Below are 19,690 nucleotides of genomic sequence, written 5' to 3' on the forward strand. Positions count from 1 at the left end.
GGGTATTTAGTTTTTAGAAGCATCCTGTGAAGGCAAGGCACCAGTGAATTCTCTTTCCCTGTAGAAATACCTCCCTCTTGGAGCCCTGACCCCTCCCCATCTTACAGATGGAACTTGCCAGCCTTCCAGACTTTGATTTTTATCAGATTCATCTTAACCTAGTTTAAGTGTTTTGCTCAGCACATTGGTTGCCATAGCACCAGTCCCTTGCATTGATCCATCTCCTGATCCATCAGGAAATATGCTGATGGGCTGTATTGGCTACTCTGCATTTTCTCTCCTAAAAGGAAAATGGAATTCTGGTTATGGGTAGAGACATTAGTGGCCTGAAAAATGATATAATATTGAGTGGGAGGCATTTGCTGATGCTTTATTAAGGCAAATGCAGCGCTGAGGCTGCTGGGGATGTTTGGGGGGTTTGACACACAAGGTGTGGGCTCTCCAACCCTAAATTTCCTGTGTTCCTTCTCTGAAGGCAGCTCCTGTCCATGGAGCTGTCAGCAGTGCAAGGTTAATAATGCCAGGGAGGATTCCTCCATGAGTCACTGCGTCAGCTGTGCTGCCTGCCTCGGACTCCCACAAAAATAACACGGAGCTCGCAGTGCTCCCTCCCTCCTGCCTCCTTGCAAGTCCCTAAAATCCATCTGTAGGCTCTGACAGCTCCCAGGAATCCTCCCCATTTGGATCCCTGTTTCCCTGCTCCCTGTGTCCAATCTGTTGCCATCAGTGTGCAATGGGTTTTGTTGTTGTTGTTTGTTTTTATTTAGGGAAAAACCTCAGTGGTTTCCTGAGCTTCTGTGCTTTGATCCGTGGAAAAAGTGATCCAGCAGAAAGCTGCTCTTCCCGTGGGTTGATGCTGAGGTGAATGGACTGTGCTGGATCAGGGCTGTCCCAGCCTGGCTGGTGTGGTTCCAGCTGCTGGATGTGTTTCCTCCTGCTTGCTGCATCTGTTTTTTCCCTGGATCTGCCTGTCTGTTGTTACCTCTCTGCTCCTTTGGCTCTCCTGCTGTCCTGTGCCCTTTTCCTCGGGACACAAAACTTTCTTCAGCTCAGTGGAAAGTCGTGTTGGTGCTGCTTTGTGTCAGCACTCTCCCCTGAAACCTTTGTCAGGGCTTCTAAAAAGCTGCTCTGGTGGATCTGTGCCTTCACAACCCTGGAAAACAGATCTCCTTCCTTGTTTTTCTTGCATTCTGTCTCTTCCAAGATGAAATTCTGGGAGTTATTTGCAGAATAGCATTTATGTCAATGCTTACTGTGCTTACAGGGCACTTAAAACCTCCTAGATTTGACAGAAGATGCATCATTTCTCTGAGTGCTGTCAGTGAGGTCCAATCATGGTGTTGAAAATGAAGTTTAATAGATATTAAAGGAGCTGGATGCACTAGGACTAGTCCTGCAGTTGTTCAGTGATTTTTATCTGTCACCCAGGAGCAGACTTTGGTTTTCCCAGGATCTGTTTTGGGATGTATGAGCAAGAGGAGAGAACAATCCTGCTTAGCATTCCCAAAATCTTGAACATCCGTCCCTGGGAGTGTCCAAGGCCAGGTTGGGTGGGGCTTGGAGCAGCCTGGGATAGTGGAAGGTGTCCTGCCCATGGCAGGATGAGCTCTAAGGTCCTTCCAAGCCATTCTGGAATTCTGAGTGAGCTAAAATCACTTTTCACCAAAATCCACGGAGCTGATGGTGGCCAAAGGCCTCTCATTGACTCATGACTTCATGGAAAGCTGAGTTAGGATGAGATTTTAAAAAGCCAGAGTTTAGGGGTTTATTTTTGTGGGGACTTCAAGATAACGTTTGGCTTTCCTCTTCTCCTTTTAAATGTGTCAAAAAGACCAGTGATCAACCCTGGGTTGTTCCTCCTCCTGAATTTGTCATGGTCAGTTGTGTTGGCTGCTTTTCCTTGAAATTTATAATTCATTCAGAGGGTTTTCCTGCAACAAGCAACATCTTATTTAAATGAAACTAATAAAGCACTGAAGCAGCTTCTATTGCAACTGTTCATCTCCTAATTAAAGATTAGTTCTGTCAAGCAAGCAGTTTTTGGCTGTTCTCTTCTGCACAGGTTTCACAACATTTCTTACTCATCTGGGCACAAGTTGGAGTAATTTCTCCTTGCGGGGTGCAAACACACACAAGCTTCATTTCAGGCATGTGAGCAGTGCTGGAACTAAAGTTAGGCACATGAATAAATATTTCCAAGGTTGAGGCCCTTGTCTGAATCTAAATATTTTTCTCTTTGATCAGCTTTGGAGATAGCAGATACTTGAATTCTGGTAATATTTTAGTAGGGGAGGAAAAAGAAAACCCCAACATGGTTATCTGGATGCTGTGCTATTTATGGTCAGCTATATTTTCAACCTCCTGGACTAGAATGGAATGCTTTGTACTGCTGGAAGCTGGGAATCCTCCCTGCTCTCTGTGTTTTTTGACACATTAAGTCTTCAAATTACCTTTTTCTGCTTGGCTTCAAGGTGGTTATTAGGCACTGGTGGTGCATATGTGTGAGCTAACCTGAAATACAGCATTTAATCCATGGTGTTACTGCTTGTAGGTGTATTTTCCTCACTTAAATAGATTTTCCTAATGCAGCATGACTAAGAAGACACACTTGTAGTCATTTGATGCATTTAAATGACTCAAATCATTCGGACCCAGCATTTTAAAAAACAAAATCTGACTTGGCTTTTAATTGGTGCTGGTATTTGGGAGAGTGGAACAACTCGTTTGAAAATGTGCTGATGTTCATCAGTTATCAGACAAAATGTCTACAGGGTTTTTATCGTGGAGCCTAAACTTGCCAGCTCCATTTGGAATTAAGGCTCCAGCTGTTCACCACACCCTGCTCTGCCTTCTTGCTGCTGTTTACAGTAGGAGGTGAAATATATTTTAATTTGAATTGTGTTGTGTTGGTTGCTGTAACACGGTGAGGGGATTTTCAGGGCTGCTTTCAAATTTAATATTTTAATTTAATAATATTTCCAAGCGAAGATCAGTTGCACTGAAACACAGATAAACTCACAGGAGCTCCTCTGTGATCTTTGATTGGATTTTATCCATTTTTACTCTGTTTCCTGTGATCTTTGATTGGATTTTATCCATTTTTACTCTGTTTCCTGCTGTGGTGACGCAATGTTTGGGAAATGAGGATGTCTTCCAGGTTGTATTCAGGCAGGGAAATGGGAAAAGGGAGGAATGTGGCACTGAATGCTCCAGCAAGGATCAGCGTTGTAGCCTCAGCTCAGCTGACACTTCCACCTAAAATTTCTGTGATTTCATAACTCAGTGCCCAGAATGATTTCAGATCCAGGAGGGGAGGTTTTTGGGGGCTGGAGAGCTTCACCTTCACCCTGGCTGGACAAAGCCCATCCCTTTCCTACTCCATTGGTTTTAGGGAATACCTGTGGAGCAAAGGAAAGGCAGGAGGTGACGTGGAGTGGTGGTTGTGCAGCACCCAGAGACTTTTCTGGGATCATCTGCTGCCTCCATCCCTGCTNCTGCCTCCATCCCTGCTTCCCAACCTATCCCTGCCTCCATCCCTGCTTCCCAACCTATCCCTGCCTCCATCCCTGCTTCCCAACCTATCCCTGCTGTGGACACAGCTATGAATTAGCAGCAGGGCATTTTGGCTCCCACCCCACAAGAATTTTGTATTCACCGCTAACGTCAAAGCACAGAACAAAATCCAGGGTTTTCAGCACTGCTTTATTTACAAAAACTTTAAAATTCCTTCCTAAATAATTAATCACCAGCCTAGGTATAATAAGCAGAAAAGGTTTTACACAGCTTCTAGCCCTGGAAAACAGGACATTTGTGTTTCACAGATAATAAAGAGCCCAAAAGGTGCAGCAGTGACCTCACTTTGTGTTGTCCACAAATTCTGCCTGTTGCTGCAGGAGCAGAGCCTGCAGCTTTGGGTGCTGATAAAAACCTCTGTAGGATTAACTTTGTCACTAAAATGCTTCGTTAAAATACTTACCAATGGTGTTAGGGTTTTTTATGCAGCTCAAAAGTTCAGCTGCATCAGATAAAAAGATGGGGTGTAATTCATCCTAAGCATCTTTGCATGTCTTTCCCTGGATTCCTTTTTTTTTTCCTCTTTTCTGCTTTTCAGTGGAACACTTAATTGCTGCTGCATCTGGTGGCTGCTCAGGGTTCAGGCAGGGTTAGATTGGCCCGAGATGACTTTTGTTTGCTTTCCCCTGGGATTCAATCTGTCTGTCTTGCACCGAGTCCTCCTTCACTGGCTGAAACTTGTAAATGGGAGGATGGGATGCTAAAGAGATGTGGCTTTGCAGGTAGAGCAGAACGAGGAGAGGATGTTTCTTACTTAAATCAGAGTGGATTTCCCAGACTCTTAAGATTAAAATAGAGCTTTGGGGGGCAGGAGGAAGGAGGATTACCACCTCTTGCCTTCAATTAATTAACTTTTTGCTGGTTATGCAATCACAGGCCCTATCTACCCCCTTAATTTGGAAGCTGCTGTTGTAGTTCAGCTAAATTCAATGCTGTTATCTGAAAGATGGCAAGTGTCTTGCCGTGGATAATTATTTTCAGGAACAGGCAGACAACATTTTAATTCCCCTTGCCTAATGTGTCATCAGATGCTGGTTCTGGAGTTCCATATTAGTGCATGTTTGCACAGGGGATTGGCGTGTGGGAGCTGGCCAGTTTTGGGTGGATCCACAGCTCTTATCCAAGAGAGGGGTTGGGCTGGCTCTGCAGCCACTCGGGGCTTTCAGGTAACGGGGAGGGACTCACTGCAGTTTGGGACTGGGATTTTCCTGCCTGGGCCACTCCAGCTGCAGTTATGGAGGAAAGGAGAGGGGAGGAGGTGACAAGAGGAGCATTTGGGGCAGTTCTGTGCTGCCAGTCAAGGAATGCTGCTTGTGATGGTCTGGAAAACTGGGAGAGAACCATTGTTCAGTTCTGTGTGTTGGAGCAGTTCTGGGATGGGGCCATTGCTCAGCTCAGGAGCACAGAAATGCCACCTCCAGGGATGGGGACTCCAAACCTCCCTGGGCAGCTCCTCCCAGTGTCCCACAACCCTTCCCATGGGGAAATTCCTGCTGCTGCCCAGCCTGACCCTGCCCTGGCACTTCCCTTTCATCCTTCCACTCATCTGGGACAAGATTCCAACCCCCCTTGGCTCCAGCCTCCTTCCACCTGGCTCTGGAGCTGCTCCTTATCCCTGTCCTGTTGTCCTTTTCTAATCCAGACTTGGGGACTGCTGGTCATTAACAAATTGGTTTGTTTAAACTAAAAACATTAAATAAAATTTAAAAAAATAAAAGGTCATTTATTGCCTTGGTCACCTCTGTGGTGTTTGAATTGTGTGGGCTTGAATTTCTTGCCCCAGCACTTCATGAAAAATGTAAATAAATACTGAAAACCCTTTTTTTCTTTTCAGGTTTCCTCTCAAAAAACCTTCGAGGTGAGTTCCTGAAATTTGCTTTTTTTTATCTGTATTGTAAATTATGCTGCAGCATTTTTGCAGGGGGAATTTAAGAGTTTAATATATAACATATATATATGTATATGTATGTATACAAGCACAGCTTGTAGTACCCATCACAAATGTGAGAAAATCAATATCCAGATGAGGATTAGGTGCCAAAAATAGATTAATTGGTGGTGTCCTTGGCATGGGGTGAGCATTTGCATTCTGTGACACGGCTGGAGGCTCATCTTACCTGAGATTTGAGATGGTCAGGGAAGGAAAGGGACTCTGCTGGTACAGAATGTGCAGGTGCTTCCCTTCGGGGGAGATTCTAAATCCTTAGTTTTGGCATGCTGAGATATTTAAAGTTTGCTGGGAGAGATTTCAGGAAGGTTTTTTTCCATTTAATTTATTTGGCTTTTTAGATAAAATATGGGCTGATGCAGAGTGATAAAGAAAATGCACTTGCTGTTACCAATTCTGGAGGTTACCAAGGCTGTTCCTGGAACCTTGGATCCTCTCCCAGAGATTGCAAGGGAGATCATTTTCCCCTTTGAATTCAGCCTGGGAATAAATTTTTTAAGTGAACTCGATGCCTACATTTTAATCTGAATTTCTGGTGAGCAGGCAGAGCTGTGTGAGGTTTGTGTGAGCACCCAGGCAGTTCCTGCAGGCTCTGGTGTGAGGATTTTGTGCTTTTCTGTGCCCCAGACACGGCAGCATTCTGAGCAGAGAGTCCCCAGCAGACAAGAAGCAGAAGGTTGAGCGCTGCAGCAGCACCCACGACTTCGATCCCACAGGTAAAGTCCTAAAATTCGAGGAAAAAACCCCAAACAAAAGCACTGGGGAGCAGAGGAAGAAATGATTTTCATGTGGTTTTCAGAGCTGTGTTGTTCTGCAAAGGCAGTGTGGGCATTGAAATGAATGTGGGCTTGATTTTAAACACCCTCATAATCGACCTGGATTAGTGTATCAGTAAATAATTATAACAACTTCCACTTCCAGCTAAGTCAGGAGGCAAAGGCTGTAATTAGCTGTGAGGAGTTCTTCAGTGAAGTCTGAAATTGGAGATGTGGTTGGCTCAGCCAGGGCTGGGTTTCCCTGCTGGGGTTTTAATTTTGGGGGGTTTGTTTTGTTCTTTAGTCGATTCTGATCCCTCTTTGGCCACTTGCAAAGTGAATTTGTGATGCATTTGAAGATAAGCACCTCATTTTAAAGGGTTTGCTATTCTCCTTTTATATAGCCTACTTTTATTTTAGTCAAATTAGGGAAATGAGGGTGCACACGGGATTCTTGTTCTCTCTGAACCTCTCACTCAATACCTGCTCATGAAATGCCTGCCAGGCTCTGTCTGAGCCTCCTGGCCCCATGCAAGGTGCATTTTTCCTGTCTGTGCATTCAGGCTCTTCCCTGGGGCTTGGGGAACACAGGGGAGGCGAATGGAAGTGGGGCACAACTTGTAGGGTGTGGGGCTTTTTGTGCACAAGGATGATGTTTATCAACCACTCTGGTAGTGGTTTCTGCCACTGGCTGCATGAGTCCTTCCAGTGTGCACAAAATAAATGAAAACTGGCTTTAAATGCCAGTTAAAAACATCCTGTAAGGGAAAAAAAAAATAACTGGTTTAGTGCTCATCTTCTTTTCCTTTGTCCTTTGGGATAGGTAATGTAAAGTGGTTTCAGGTTGGGGGAGGTCTCAGGCTTTGAACTCATTTTGTAGAAGGAATTTAATTTCTCCAGAAACAAGCTTCAGGAATCCTGTAATCTTAATTTGCAGAAAGTCACTCCAGGGTTGAGAGCTGTTACCTGGCCCCGTGTTTGTGCTTTGCTGGGGGAGCTCTGCACTGCAGCCTGCAGAAAACCCTTCTCTTTCTGAGGGGTGAATTCAGGATGCTGAAGTGCTGTGCCTGTGCTGATTTTATTGACTCTGGGGAGAAGCACTGCCAGAGTCTCCGTGCTTGGACTGGTTTTTATCTCTAGTGACTGCAGGGAACTCCTCTGGTTGTGTCCTGGCTCCTGTAACAGATTCTGTGTGCTGTTACCTGTGTCTCCGTGTATTATTCACCCCTTATTCCAAGTGTTCCACCTGTGTTTTGTTCACATCTTATTTGTGTTTTGCACGATTTAACCCGATAAATCCAAGTCTGTTTTGTTTTTTTTTTTCCATGAAGTTTGTTTATTTTTTTTTTTTCCTCATGTTTGGTCTCCATATTTTCTATATCTCTCTCTCCTTTTCTCCTGCTCTCGTGCAGATAGCTCCTCCAAGAAGACAAAGTCTAGTTCTGAGGAGAGTAGATCCGAGACGTATGGTAAGCCAAAGCTGCAGCCTCCCCCCTGGGCAGCTCCTGCTTTTCCTGTCTGTGAATCCCAGACTTTTCCCCTCCCCTGATCCGCATGGTTGGCTCTGCAGCAGGGACTGCCCTTCCATCCTGCTTCAGTTCTCAGCTTGTAGTGTGCTAGTGGCTGGGAAATGTTTGGTCTGGTGTCGCTGGGTGCTGCTGGCAGTGAGGACACAGCTCCCAAAGGCCTTGGTGCTCCTTGGAAAGTCTCTGCCATGTTCTCACCGTGGAGGTTGGAGCAAGGGATTTGTCCTCCTGCATTATTTGTAGGTGTTCTCTGGCGGTTCCTTTTGACAGAAATGGAAAAATGTGTATAATTTAAATAAATGTAAGGATGTGAGGTTCCCCGTTCTCTGTCCCAGAGACAGGGAGTGACCCTGCACTCCTGGGCTTGCTGGCTGCAATAAATGTCACATAACAAGCTTGGGATGGGATTATCCCCACACATCCTGGTGCTGTCCCTACACCGTGTGGGGCCTGTTTGCTCCCTCAGCTGTCCCAGCTGTGTCAGTCCTGGGGCTGTGACATTCCCCCTGCTCTAATGACTTATTCCACTTCCAGTCCCTGTAGATATTTGCATTCAGACCTTAGGCTCTAGAAGGCAACAAGTATCCACAAGCTGTTTTTTGGATCCTATCAGCATCTTCAGCCCCTTGGACTTGGGCTGAATCTGGCTGCATTTCTTACTTCCAAGTGTGCATGTCACTGTCCAAGTGTGCAGCCATTGGTTGCCCTTCTTTTCCTTTATTATTTTGCTTTTTTTGAAATTCACGTTTAAAACAGTCTGTGGCACTTTCTGATTTCAATCTGTTCAGAAAATTGCTGCTGCTAAACCTGCTGTGGGATTTTGGATGACTCTTCCAGAATCATCAGCTTTATCATTCCGCTGGAATAAGACTGCCAGGTCTTCATGGCTGTGCTCCAGCTTCTTATCCCACCTCTGGAATACAAAGTGATGCTGTCAGAGCAAGAAACACTAAAAAAATAATCAAACAGCACCAACCCTGAAGAGTTTAAACCAACACAGGCATGTTAGGAAAAGCTGGTGCAGTCTGGGGAGGTGTGTCCTGTGCTTTCTGTGAGATCTCTTCACTTCCCCTGGAATTTTGAATCATACACGTCTTTTTTTTATAAAAAAACAAAACACAAAGTAATATGATAGTCACGTTCCTCAGGGTGTGAGAGTGTTCCTTCAGAAGCTGTAAACAGCTTTGGAGGGTGCCTTGATGGAAACCTGTCTCGTGGAGAGCTGGCTTGCTGCAGCTTGTCATTCCTCCTGCCACCCTCCCCGGGAAGGAGCAGGGAGAGAGGGCTGGAGCAGCGGGGATTTGGGGATGGTTTTGTGCTTCTGAAGCCAGGTTAGTCAGGATAAGCAGACCCCTGTGCTCATTTCTGCCTGCTGCCGTGGGGTAATGACAGGAAACACTTGCTGGCTTTGCTGGGACATCTCACTGTTCTGCCTTTCCACATGTGCCAGAAACAAACACAACTTCCTGACGGGAGCTCTGACTTCCTGCAGATGCTGTCCCCGTGTCCAGGATCCCTGGGAGCAGCTCCCACTCATCCTTCCTTTCCAGTGGCCTTGCCCTGCCTTTTGTCTGCTTTTCCCAGGTTTCTCTGGAATGTGTGCAGAGCTCTGCTGTTTGCTTTGGAAGGGACCAAACTATTCCAAACCCTCCAAGTAGAAATACTGTACTGATATTTTCTGCACTGCTGACTGGATGGGGGCTGCCTGCTGGAAAGGGAATTACAGGGAAGGCTGGAATGACAGCAGGAAGAGGAGGTGTGGCTTTGGTGGGGTTTTGTTCTCACCTCTTGAAATTTTTAATTCAGGAGCCAGAATTTCTTGAAGTGTGTGAGTGGCTTGGAGGGGCAGAAAGGCAAGGAGGGAAATTGTTCAAATGCACAGAAATTAATTTATAGTGACGTGAAGCTCTCAGTGAGATACTTTCATTCATAAACCCAACCATCTCACATTTGTATATCCAACAAAATTCAGATTATCAGGAGAGAGAATGAGTGTAGTTTATTGTGCTATAATTAATGCTGTGATCTCCCATGATATTTAATATCTTTTTCCCAAAGTAGCATTTTCATCTCTTAAATGAACTTAAACTGAAATTATCTTTCAGGGTGGTAGGTGAGGTATCAGTTTGTTTCCTTTTCCTCACAACCTGGTTGGTCTCCAAAAATTCTCTGGAGAATCCAAATATTTTTCTCCAAAAACTCTTCCTCTATATTTAGCAATCATCAGTTTCTGGCCTAAATATTAGCCTGGACTTGACACAAACTCTTTCATAGATTTTCTCCAACTTTGAGGTAAGTTTTTGGTTTTTGTTTTGAAACCCCAGATTTGAGATGTTTTTAAATTGAAACTTATTCTCCCTGGGTTTGTTTTTTTTTTTTTGCAGTCCTTACCAGCAAAGAAATAAAGACTTACTGTCTCTATGTTGTGGCCACCGTTTTTCCAGAGAAATTTGCCTTTCTAACAGTTCTGTTTTTCTTTATGGAGCAGCATTTCTGACAATATTTTATGGACAGCTTCCCAAATGAAGTGAAACATTCAGCCACCCTCAAAACCCCGAGGAGTTTGGCTTTTTGTTTATGGAATGATTCATTTCAAATCTCTCCATTAAATTGCATTTTCCTATGGTGGCCTCATGCCCCCAGGGGAGGTTTTAGTTCCCAAATCTCAGCTCCTGGGCCGTGTGCTGCAGACTTGGGAAGTGGAATTCACATCCCATGGAATCCCAGGCTGCTTTGGGTTGGAAGAATCCTTAAAAATGATTTTGTTCCAGGAGCACCTTCCACTGGCCCAGGTTGTTCCCTGTCCATCGTGGTCTCTCCATTCTCTCAGTCAGGATTTTAGGGCTCTGTTTGTTGCTGAAACAATCCCTGTATTGTTAAATAACTTCCAGATAGGATGTAGAGAAGAGCAAAATAAAAATGAGCTTCCCAGAGAAGCTGTTGGACAGCCCAGATGTGTCTGGCCAGGCTGTTGGAGACAATTGTTGTGGCCGTGGGCTGTCAGTGACCTTGAGAAGTTCAGACTTTGCCCTTCCACCATCCCAAAGACGCTCTTGGAGCGGGGCTGGAGAAGGGAGAGGGACGAGTGCCACCTATTGAAGCTCCTCTCAGCTTTCCTTGCAGTTTTCCTCCCTGCTTTCACTTTTAATTTTAACCTCTTTAACTCCAGCACGACTTTGGCTGCTTTGTTGTACTCCTGGCTTGAGTCTACGCTAGTGAGTTTGGGGGAATTTTCATCTCCATGAGGACTAAAAACATTAAAATTGGTTCTTTTTCCTCCAGAATTTTAGGAATCCACTCAAGACATGAACAGAGACTGATTTTAAAGCATAGTTAGGTGATGTCTCCTCACTTCATGACATAAAGATACTGTTAAGGAAAACAAAAATGGGAGCAAGATGATTATTGATTTAATTTTGAGTACTGTCAGTGATGAATTCTGTTTGCTTTGTAATACTCACTGGGTTTCAGCTGGAAAAAATGAAATATCATGGTGGGATATTTCAAAAAGAGCAGAGTAAAAGCACTTGAAGGGTGCTTCAGGCAGGGAGTGCTGTCAGAGCTGGTCCAGTCCTGCAGGTCACAGTGTTACCTCCAGGAAACTTCCAGATAACTTCATCAAAATCACTCTAAAGTGTGTCTCAGTCAAGTGTGGTGTCTCCTCCACCTCATTCCAGCCTTTTATATAGGATTAGGAGAAGGGTAAAGTGTATTAAAGGGTAAAGCAATTATGGACTAATTTCAGGTTGAGTTGTCCTAATTTCAGTTGTTTCTCATTCTAAATTTATAAGGTGGTCTTGGGTGAAATTGAAGCTTGTGGAGTGAAAGAGTTTTAACTTGAATAAACTTGAATGAAATTCAGTTCTGCTCTGCCAGGTCAGTTTATGTTGTGTGGGCACTGCTGTGGCATCGGGCTCATCCAAGGAGGGAGCTCATCAGTAGATCCAAGGATTAATCTGGAGCAAAGGAAATGCAGTGGCAGAGCAGACTCGGGGCTCTCTGTGGCTTTAAACAAGGCCAGTCCTCGTGAGTCAAAAGCTGAGTTTAGTGCCTTACTCATCGGAGTGGGGCTGGCAGGGAGCTGGAAAAGAGCTTTTCTCTGAAATAGCACCAGTTCCCACACCCCAGCCCCGGGCATCATTCTTGGGAAGTGAGACTTCAAGGAGCTTGGTCACATAAAAGAAGGGGAGGTGCACAGGGAGAGGCACCTTCCTTCACTTCTCCCTGAGCACAGGGGGTGAAAGGTGGGGGGATTTTCCTTTCCATCCCTTCCCCTGCAGGTGCCAGGTATATCCCGTGCTTTGCTCCTGCTTTGTTGGCAGGAGGGGAATTCCTGGGATGTGATAGTGCTGCACAAGTCCTGGAATACTTTTTCCACTTTTCCCACACCCATTTTCATCTGTGCCACGCTGGAGGAGAGCAGGACTGGCTGGGCAGGCAGTGTTGGCTCTTGAGGCTCCTCATTTCCATGGGGAGTTGCTCCAGAGAAGTGAAAGGAGCTGTGGTGGTTTGGGAGCAGCATCAGACACGGGAATGACTCCCTGCTCTGTTACCATTCATAGCTTAAAACTCATTCCAGAAAAGCCAGTCTGGCTGGGACAGCATCTTCCCAACTTCCCATCTTCCCTCCATACCAAACAAAACTGCTGCAGTTTTGGAATCCGATTTGGGAGAACTCTGATTTCTTTCTCAAGGTGCCAGTGTAGGAATTGTGCCTTTAGGAATGGAAAAGCAGAGCAAGCTGTTAGAAATAAGGGTGATGGAAATAAAAGAACATTGGGGCAGCATTTTACAGAGTTCCTGAAGCCACTTTTCAGGATGAGGGCTTCGTTGTGGGAGGATTTTTGCAGGTGCTCCTAGGAAAGTGCTTGGCAAGGAATATGCCAGGGCTGCTGCTTGCTTGTGCTTTCTCTTTCCCTTGGTTCATTTCCAGGTGAAGAAAAGACATCCCCAGTGTTTCACCTGGTCCAAATGCTGCACCTACCAAATGAATTTATCTCTGCAGCAACATTTGTGTTCACATTACACTGAGCGTACCAGGAAACAAAACAAGGTGCCTTTGATGTCCCACAGCAAATTAAAGGAGGGGCACATTCAAACTCATCTCCTGGGTTTTTGGCCCTGGACTGATTTAATTTCAGAAGTCCCGTTCAGGACAGTTAAATGTGGCTTTTACTTCTTCACCTCTGCTGTTCTGGCTCTGTGCAATATTTCACCTGGAGCAGAAGGTGCCTCAGGAGGAGATTTTGGCTGAGAATTGGGAGAACTTTTCCTGATCAATAAATCTCTTTTAGCCCAACCCCCTCGTATTACTCTGAGGGATTTGTGCTTCTGTTTTGGAGCAGTTTTAGAAGCTGTGAGGTGTTTTTGGTGGTGCAGCAGCACCTGACAGTTCTCTGAACTATTAATGCAGACAAAGGGAAATCCTGCTCATTGGTGTGGGTACTGCTGCTCCTCTTTAAAAGCTGCTTTTCCCTCAGGTTGTGTCTGATGTGCCAGAGCTGTCTGCATCTCTGTTTTGTGTAGCTGGAGCAATAAGCTTGACCTGTCTTGACATCCCTCTCCATTTCTGGACTGCTGCCCTGTTCCTGTCTCTCCTACATTCTCCCTGTGCTGTGTTGTCCCCGTTCCTTTGAGTGCTCTGTGATTATCTGGGAGGATCAGGTTTTGGACTGATGCCTGGCTTGTGTCTCTGTGTTGCTGTCCTCTCTGTGCTGCCCTCTCCCCGTGTCTCCCCAGGCCTGGTGCAGAGGTGTGTGGTGATCCAGCGGGATGAGAACGGCTTTGGGCTGACGGTCAGCGGGGACAACCCCGTCTTCGTGCAGTCCGTCAAGGAAGGTGAGAGCATCCCCCAAACCTGCCAGCTTCCCATGGGGATCCTGGAAATGTGTGTGAGCTGGAGCAGAAAACTCCCCAAAGTCCTCCCAGGTGGCGTGGCTGCATCTTGGGAAGGGATGTGCAAGGTCAGGGTTGAGCAGTGAATCCTTTCCTCCGTCTCTCCTCCCAGGCACTGGGAGAATGAGAGGACACAGCTTTAAGCTGTGACAGGCAAAGTTTAGCCTGGATAAAAATCAGGATAAAAATTCTTCACTGAAAGAGTGCTTGGGCACTGGAGTTGTCTGCCCAGGGAGGGGGTGGAGTCACCATCCCTGGAGGTGTTCAGAACACTACAGGATGTGACACTCAGTGCTGTGGTTCAGGAGATGAGGACGTGTCAGGTCATGGGTTGCATTTACTGATCTCAAAGGTCTTTTCCAACCCGGGGATTCTGTGATCTGGTGGGTTTGGAGTTGCCCTCCTGCATCCCAGGGGAAGGAAAGGACCCTTTGGGACATGGTGGGATCATGTCCTGGTGTATCCAGTGCCAGGTGAAAGCAGAACCACTCCAGACTCAGATTTCACTGGCAGAGGAAGCTTGGTGGGGTGCAGGAGTGTTTTGCATGTTTTACAGAAGTCTCAAAACCATTTCTGCTCTAAATGATTGTATTGAAACGGGAACTAAGTGATTTCTTGCCTCTCCAGATGGAGCAGCCATGCGGGCTGGAGTGCAGACAGGTGATAGAATTATCAAGGTAAGGGCATGGAAATTGTGAGAGAAATGTGTCCTTTGTACTAAAAGAGCTCTGTCCTCAAAAAAGATGGCTTTGATGTGTCTGCTGTGGTGTTTGTGTTGGGAATGATCTGTGCTTCAGTGTTCTGGGGATGATTCTCCTCCAAATCCTCATTTTAGATTTTATGGACAAGTTCCTGCCAGGTTCAAGAATCACAAATACAATAAAACCAGAAATGGCAGGGAAGAGAGGGAAAGCAGAGTTGTTAATAATGACCTGTAAATAAAAAGCCTGCCTGAATTGTTGTTTTCCCCTTAACTGCTCTCACATCTATGTTCTTTTTTAGTCCCAAGCAAGTAAGAAATCAAGTCAGTAACTTAAAAAGACTCTGTAAACTATTGCTGCAAAATGCTGCAGCAGCTCCTGACACAGATGGAGCTGGGGTTCCAACCAGGCATTGAAATTAATGAATACAATTAGCTACCCTGTTGTTCTTTTGCCCAGGCAGAGATGGATTGCCTTTTTTTTGTTTGTTTGTCTCCCTCTTTGAGGTCCTTTGGTGTGTGCAGAGTTTTCTTTTAGCAGAGCTCTGCTCACTGAGATAAACTGTTAGAAGGATAAATAATTTATCTGGTAATGTCTTGAGAGAGGCAGTAATGGAGATGGGGGAGGAGAAAGTGCTGCTGTTCTTCTGGTGGAATGTGTGGAACTGCTTTGGGAATCAGGAGCCAAACACTGAATTTCTCCCCTCCCTGCCCAGGTGAACGGGACTCTGGTGACACACTCGAACCATTTGGAGGTGGTCAAGCTGATCAAGTGTAAGTAAAGGCAGGTGGCTCTTGTGTCACCTTCAGTGGCATCATTTCGAGGGCCTGGTCAGGTGCCAAGGGTGAGGTCAATGCTGAGAGATAAAGGGAGTGCGTGAAACAGGGAAGCGAAATTGAAATTATTTTGACATCCTGAATTTAAGCTGATACATTCTCCTGTAGCTTCTCCTTAACTTAATGTTTGAATTATCACCAAGCCTTGCCTGGTGCATTCCCACCTTTTATTTCCACCTCAAATACCAGATCTGGGCAGGCACTTGATGTGCATTGCTGTGTGATGCCTGCACAGCACTACAGGAAATACGTTCCTGGTGGATTTTCTCGTAGGAGGAAGGAGGTGGTGATGGCTCCTTCCAGCCTGATGTGGTTTATTTTGTGTGTGTGCATGCTGGAAGTGTAACCTGCAGGGCTGAAAATTGGATTGCTTGCTTTTGTAAGGGCTGATTCTCATGGAAGTTGTTGGGAATATCTGAAATTTAAGCAGATTTCTAAAGCAAGCAGCGCTCTCAGGCTCATTTGGAGGAGGAATGATGTGAGTTCTGTCTGCAGGGAAATCAGAGAAGCACAGAAACCTCTCTGTGTGTGACCTGTGCCTGTCCTTGTGTCCCCACAGCGGGTTCCTATGTAGCTCTCACTGTCCAGGGGCGCCCTCCAGGGTCACCCCAGATTCCCTTGGCGGATTCCGACGTGGATCTGGCAGCTTTTGGGCATATGTCTCCCATCATGGCATCCCCCCACTCGCCTGGCACGTCAGGGAATGCAGAGAGGATCACCAGCCCAGTGCTCATGGGGGTAAGGTTTGAAGCTCTCTTTCCAAAAGGAGAAATGGAATCAGGTGGTTTTGGTCTGATTTTTTTTTTTTTTTTCACTTGAAATTGGCATTGGGATATTTATCCTGTCAGTGGGTATTTACTCACTTAAGAAAAAGCATTTTGCAAGTAAAAATACCCAGTCCTGTCTGAGGTAGCATAAAAACTTCTATTTCTATTGTTGGTAGCTGTTCAAAATTAAGAAAATACATAGGATAGGGTTGGGAATTTGAATTGCTTCTCATAGGGCTTTTCAGAGCCTGTTTTTAGGAAGCAGGTGAAAGATGTACATGTCCATTTTCCTTATCTGCTCAGCTCCCCCAGCAAACCCAACCTTAATCTCTCTGCATTTCCTAGGAGGAGAATAACATTGTCCACAGCCAGAAGGTGGAGATCCTGAGGAAGATGCTCCAGAAGGAGCAGGAGAGGCTGCAGGTACTGGAGTTGTGCAGGTTGGAGAGAGCTGGGGGGAGTGATGCAGAGAGGGGTTGTTAAATCACAATTTATCAGCAGAGCTGTGTAAAACAGACTTTCTGTAGCAGCTCCTGGGCTGTGCAGGTGTTAATTTAAGAGAGACAAACAATTCTTGTGCAGTTCCTGCAGGAGGAGTACAGCAGAGCCCCCTCCACCCGCCTGCTCAAGGAGATCCAGGAGACAAAGAAACACATTCCTCAGCTGCAGGAGCAGCTGTCCAAGGCCACAGGCTGCACTCAGGTAACGGGCCCAGCCCTGGGGATGCTCCCAGGCACAATCCAGGCTGTTCTGGGCAAGCTGGAATTGCTTGGACAGGCAGGCTGCACCCTCTACAGCTGGGATTTGAAGCTGGCACTGTTGTCTCAAATGCAGAACATTTTACAGTGGGCTCTCAGCTCATCTCTGAAAAAACTGCTTTTAAGAACAAGTGCAAGCAGTGATGTGTTTATTATCTGTCAGTGCAACTTAAAATACACCCATGAAGTCATTCTTGGAAGCTTTAAACAATTTTGTTTTCACTTTTGAAAAAAAAGAAATAAATGTAGGCTGTGTCATTTTTTTCCCTTTTCCCTTGAGTTTAAAGTGCTGGAACCTTGGTGTGGTTTTTGTTGTTTTCTCTTAGAACGTCACTGCAGTCTTTTCTAGATAAATTAAGGTTTTAGGAGTCATGTGAGCTACCTGGCTTTTGAAGGAGTTGATGGAAGGATGGTCTCTTGAAATGCTCTGCTGTGTCCCAACTCCCTTGGATCTTTGCAGGATGGAGTCCTGTCCTCCCGGGCGGTGTCCGAGGCGCTGCAGATCAGCGAGGGGGAGGCAGAGAGTGGGGACAGTGGCAGCAAACTGGATTTCAGTGGTGACAGCCCCTCCAGACCCAACAGTGACATTGCTGATGTGAGTCTGGGGCAGCCCCAGGGCTTTGCTTCTCTCCCTCTTGCATTTGGGTTTCCTTGGCAGATTGATTGTGCATGTTGTCGTGGGTAAATCTGTGCATTGCTGGAACAGGCTCCTCTGTGCCCACCAAAACCTTTTCCCTATGAAAACCTCTTCTATTGGACTGGTGTTAGGGACTGGGAGAGAAGAAATTTGGGGTTTTTATCCAGGATTAGATTGTTCTGGCGTTAATCCCTGTAACCAAAGATGGATGCCAGCATCCTGCTCAAAACTCATTTGCCAATTAGAGCATCTTTGAAGGGAATATTCCAACTGCAGCACCGTGACTCAGATCCAGGCAGCGTGCCCTGAAAGTGGGAAAGAGCCTTCCTTCTCCCAAATCAGCTTCAGTTGCTGCCACCAGCAAAGGCTCTTGGTGTGCTCACTCATTAGTTATCAATCTGTGTGCTCCTGTGCTCTCCCTTGGTGCCTGATCCTTAATTAAGTCACTGTCTGATTAGTGCAGGGGAATTGAGACTCTCTGCTTGGATTTGGTCTAAGTTTGTTGATTAACTTAAGGATGTGGGAGCTAAATTTGTCCCAGCAGTCGGAAGTGAAAGGGAGGTGGGTGAGATGGGAGCGTTCACGGCTCTGTTTTGAAACATTCCGACTCCAAATCTGACCAGATCCCACTCAGTGTTTGTGTTAAATAAATGCACAACAAAATTCATAATTGTCTTCCTAATAATCATCATCCTGTCAATATTGGGGATGGTATTTGACCAGTGCAGGTGATTGGCACACCAAACATTCCAGCTTTTCTGTCCAGCTCTGAGAAATTTAAGGATGGGGGGCAAAAGAAACCTTTGGAAGTGGAAAAAGTTCTGCAGCTGGGAAAAAGCAAGGCTGGAAAGCAACAACCTGAGCTGGAAAGACCTTTGGACACACAGAAGATGGGCCAGCAGCACCTGGTTTTTGCAAATAGGGCTCTGCTGGGCTCCCTGAGCAAGAGGATTGCTGGCAGATGGGAGGAGAGAGCTGAGCTGTGAGAAAAGGTGGAGAGAGCAAGAAGAAAGCCAAGGGCTGGGGATTTTACAGCTCTGCTGGTGCTCAGTCACCAGATTTCTGACCAAAACTTCTGCATTCACTTGAGTTTGGGGTTTTATTTATTTGCTTAACCGTGCATGTAGGACACAGACTTTAGTCTGGTTTGTCACACCTCCTTTTCCTGTGAGAAAGGAGAACTTTTTGGCTGTTGTGGCTGACAGACTGCACTGTGCAGCTCTCCCCTTCCTGGATTTGCTGGGACTTACCAGAACTGAACTTCCCTCTTTCCCAGAGTCCTCGCAGCGGCCTGAAGGAGAGGATTTATCCAGATGAGAGCCCAGAAAAGGCTGAGCTTCAAGATACTGTGAGTACAAAACATCAAATGTCACAACAGCATCTCCTCCAATGGGCCCATTAAAATCTTGATGCTTTTCCCCCACTTTGTAAATGGAGTGTGCCTGAACTTTGCTTTAGAAAATAAAATGCAATTAAAGTGGTGTAGGGAAAGTTAATTAGCTGAGTAAATGTTTATGGAGCTTAAGAGCAGGGCCATTTAGAGGCAAGAAATACCTAATCAGCAGTAAAACAGCTGGGCCTGGAATAAGGAGAGCAGTTGCACATGGTTTATTCCTCGAGTCCAGCCTTTTTTCAGGATGTTCACTCATTTGGGGGCTGGCATTTCCAGCAGGGCTACAAGTGGAGCTCAGCAGGAAGTTCAGACTTGTCTGAGCACATCATCATCCTTGGGATGACTCCTGGATTCTCCTTCCCCTCAGCTGCTTGTCCTCCCAAAGCCACATTTCCCCCTCTGGGCAGGGGTGCTCGGTGTGCTCCAGGTGATGCAGCTGCTCCTGAGCCACCTGATGTGATACTGGGGAATGTTTGGATGCTGGGAGAAGCTTTTGAAGAGTCAAAATGATCAGAATATCCAAGTTTTACTGGGAGGGACAATCACAGCACTGTGCTGTTCTTCCTTCTCCTCCCCAGGATTCCCAGTCCAGCGTTGGAAGTCCCCTGTCCCGAGTGGGGACTCAGATCATTGGAGCAGAGGATGATGATTTTGACACGGAGCAGGAGCAGGTGGGAATGACTTTTAGCCCTTTTTTCCCCCCACTAACCAGAATTATCTTCCCTTGTTTCTGCTGAGTGCTTTGTGTCTGGTGAATTAAGGATTTGGAAGTGGGATTCCTGTTGTTGCTGCCAATATCCATCTTGGAGTCTGTGATTTTTCTTTCTTCTCCAAACTTCAAGCCTTCTAGGAATTAATTTGCCTTATTTCATTTTCTTTAGTCTTTGTTAAATCCTGAATT

General features: G+C 45.9%; 1 protein-coding gene across 5 annotated transcripts in view; it reads left to right on the plus strand.

Moving 5' to 3' along the window:
- The window catches only part of ARHGEF12 (Rho guanine nucleotide exchange factor 12), a 70,023-nt gene that overhangs the window by 26,199 nt on the left and 24,134 nt on the right, over nt 1-19,690 (plus strand). For 4 of the 5 annotated variants that reach the window (XM_015649797.3, XM_015649795.2, XM_033519726.1 and 1 more), the window contains exons 2-13: nt 5,408-5,431; nt 6,149-6,237; nt 7,689-7,745; nt 13,542-13,640; nt 14,325-14,374; nt 15,114-15,171; nt 15,794-15,972; nt 16,347-16,424; nt 16,584-16,703; nt 17,220-17,354; nt 18,673-18,744; nt 19,368-19,460. In XM_015649797.3, coding sequence (XP_015505283.1) covers nt 14,336-14,374; nt 15,114-15,171; nt 15,794-15,972; nt 16,347-16,424; nt 16,584-16,703; nt 17,220-17,354; nt 18,673-18,744; nt 19,368-19,460 — 774 coding nt within the window. In that variant the 5' untranslated portion in view covers nt 5,408-5,431; nt 6,149-6,237; nt 7,689-7,745; nt 13,542-13,640; nt 14,325-14,335. The remainder of the gene's footprint in view (nt 1-5,407; nt 5,432-6,148; nt 6,238-7,688; nt 7,746-13,541; nt 13,641-14,324; nt 14,375-15,113; nt 15,172-15,793; nt 15,973-16,346; nt 16,425-16,583; nt 16,704-17,219; nt 17,355-18,672; nt 18,745-19,367; nt 19,461-19,690) is intronic. The other variant, XM_015649796.2, reaches the window with a different exon arrangement.

The sequence above is a fragment of the Parus major genome, chromosome 24 (genome assembly GCF_001522545.3).
Source record: "Parus major isolate Abel chromosome 24, Parus_major1.1, whole genome shotgun sequence".
Lineage (NCBI taxonomy): Eukaryota > Metazoa > Chordata > Aves > Passeriformes > Paridae > Parus > Parus major.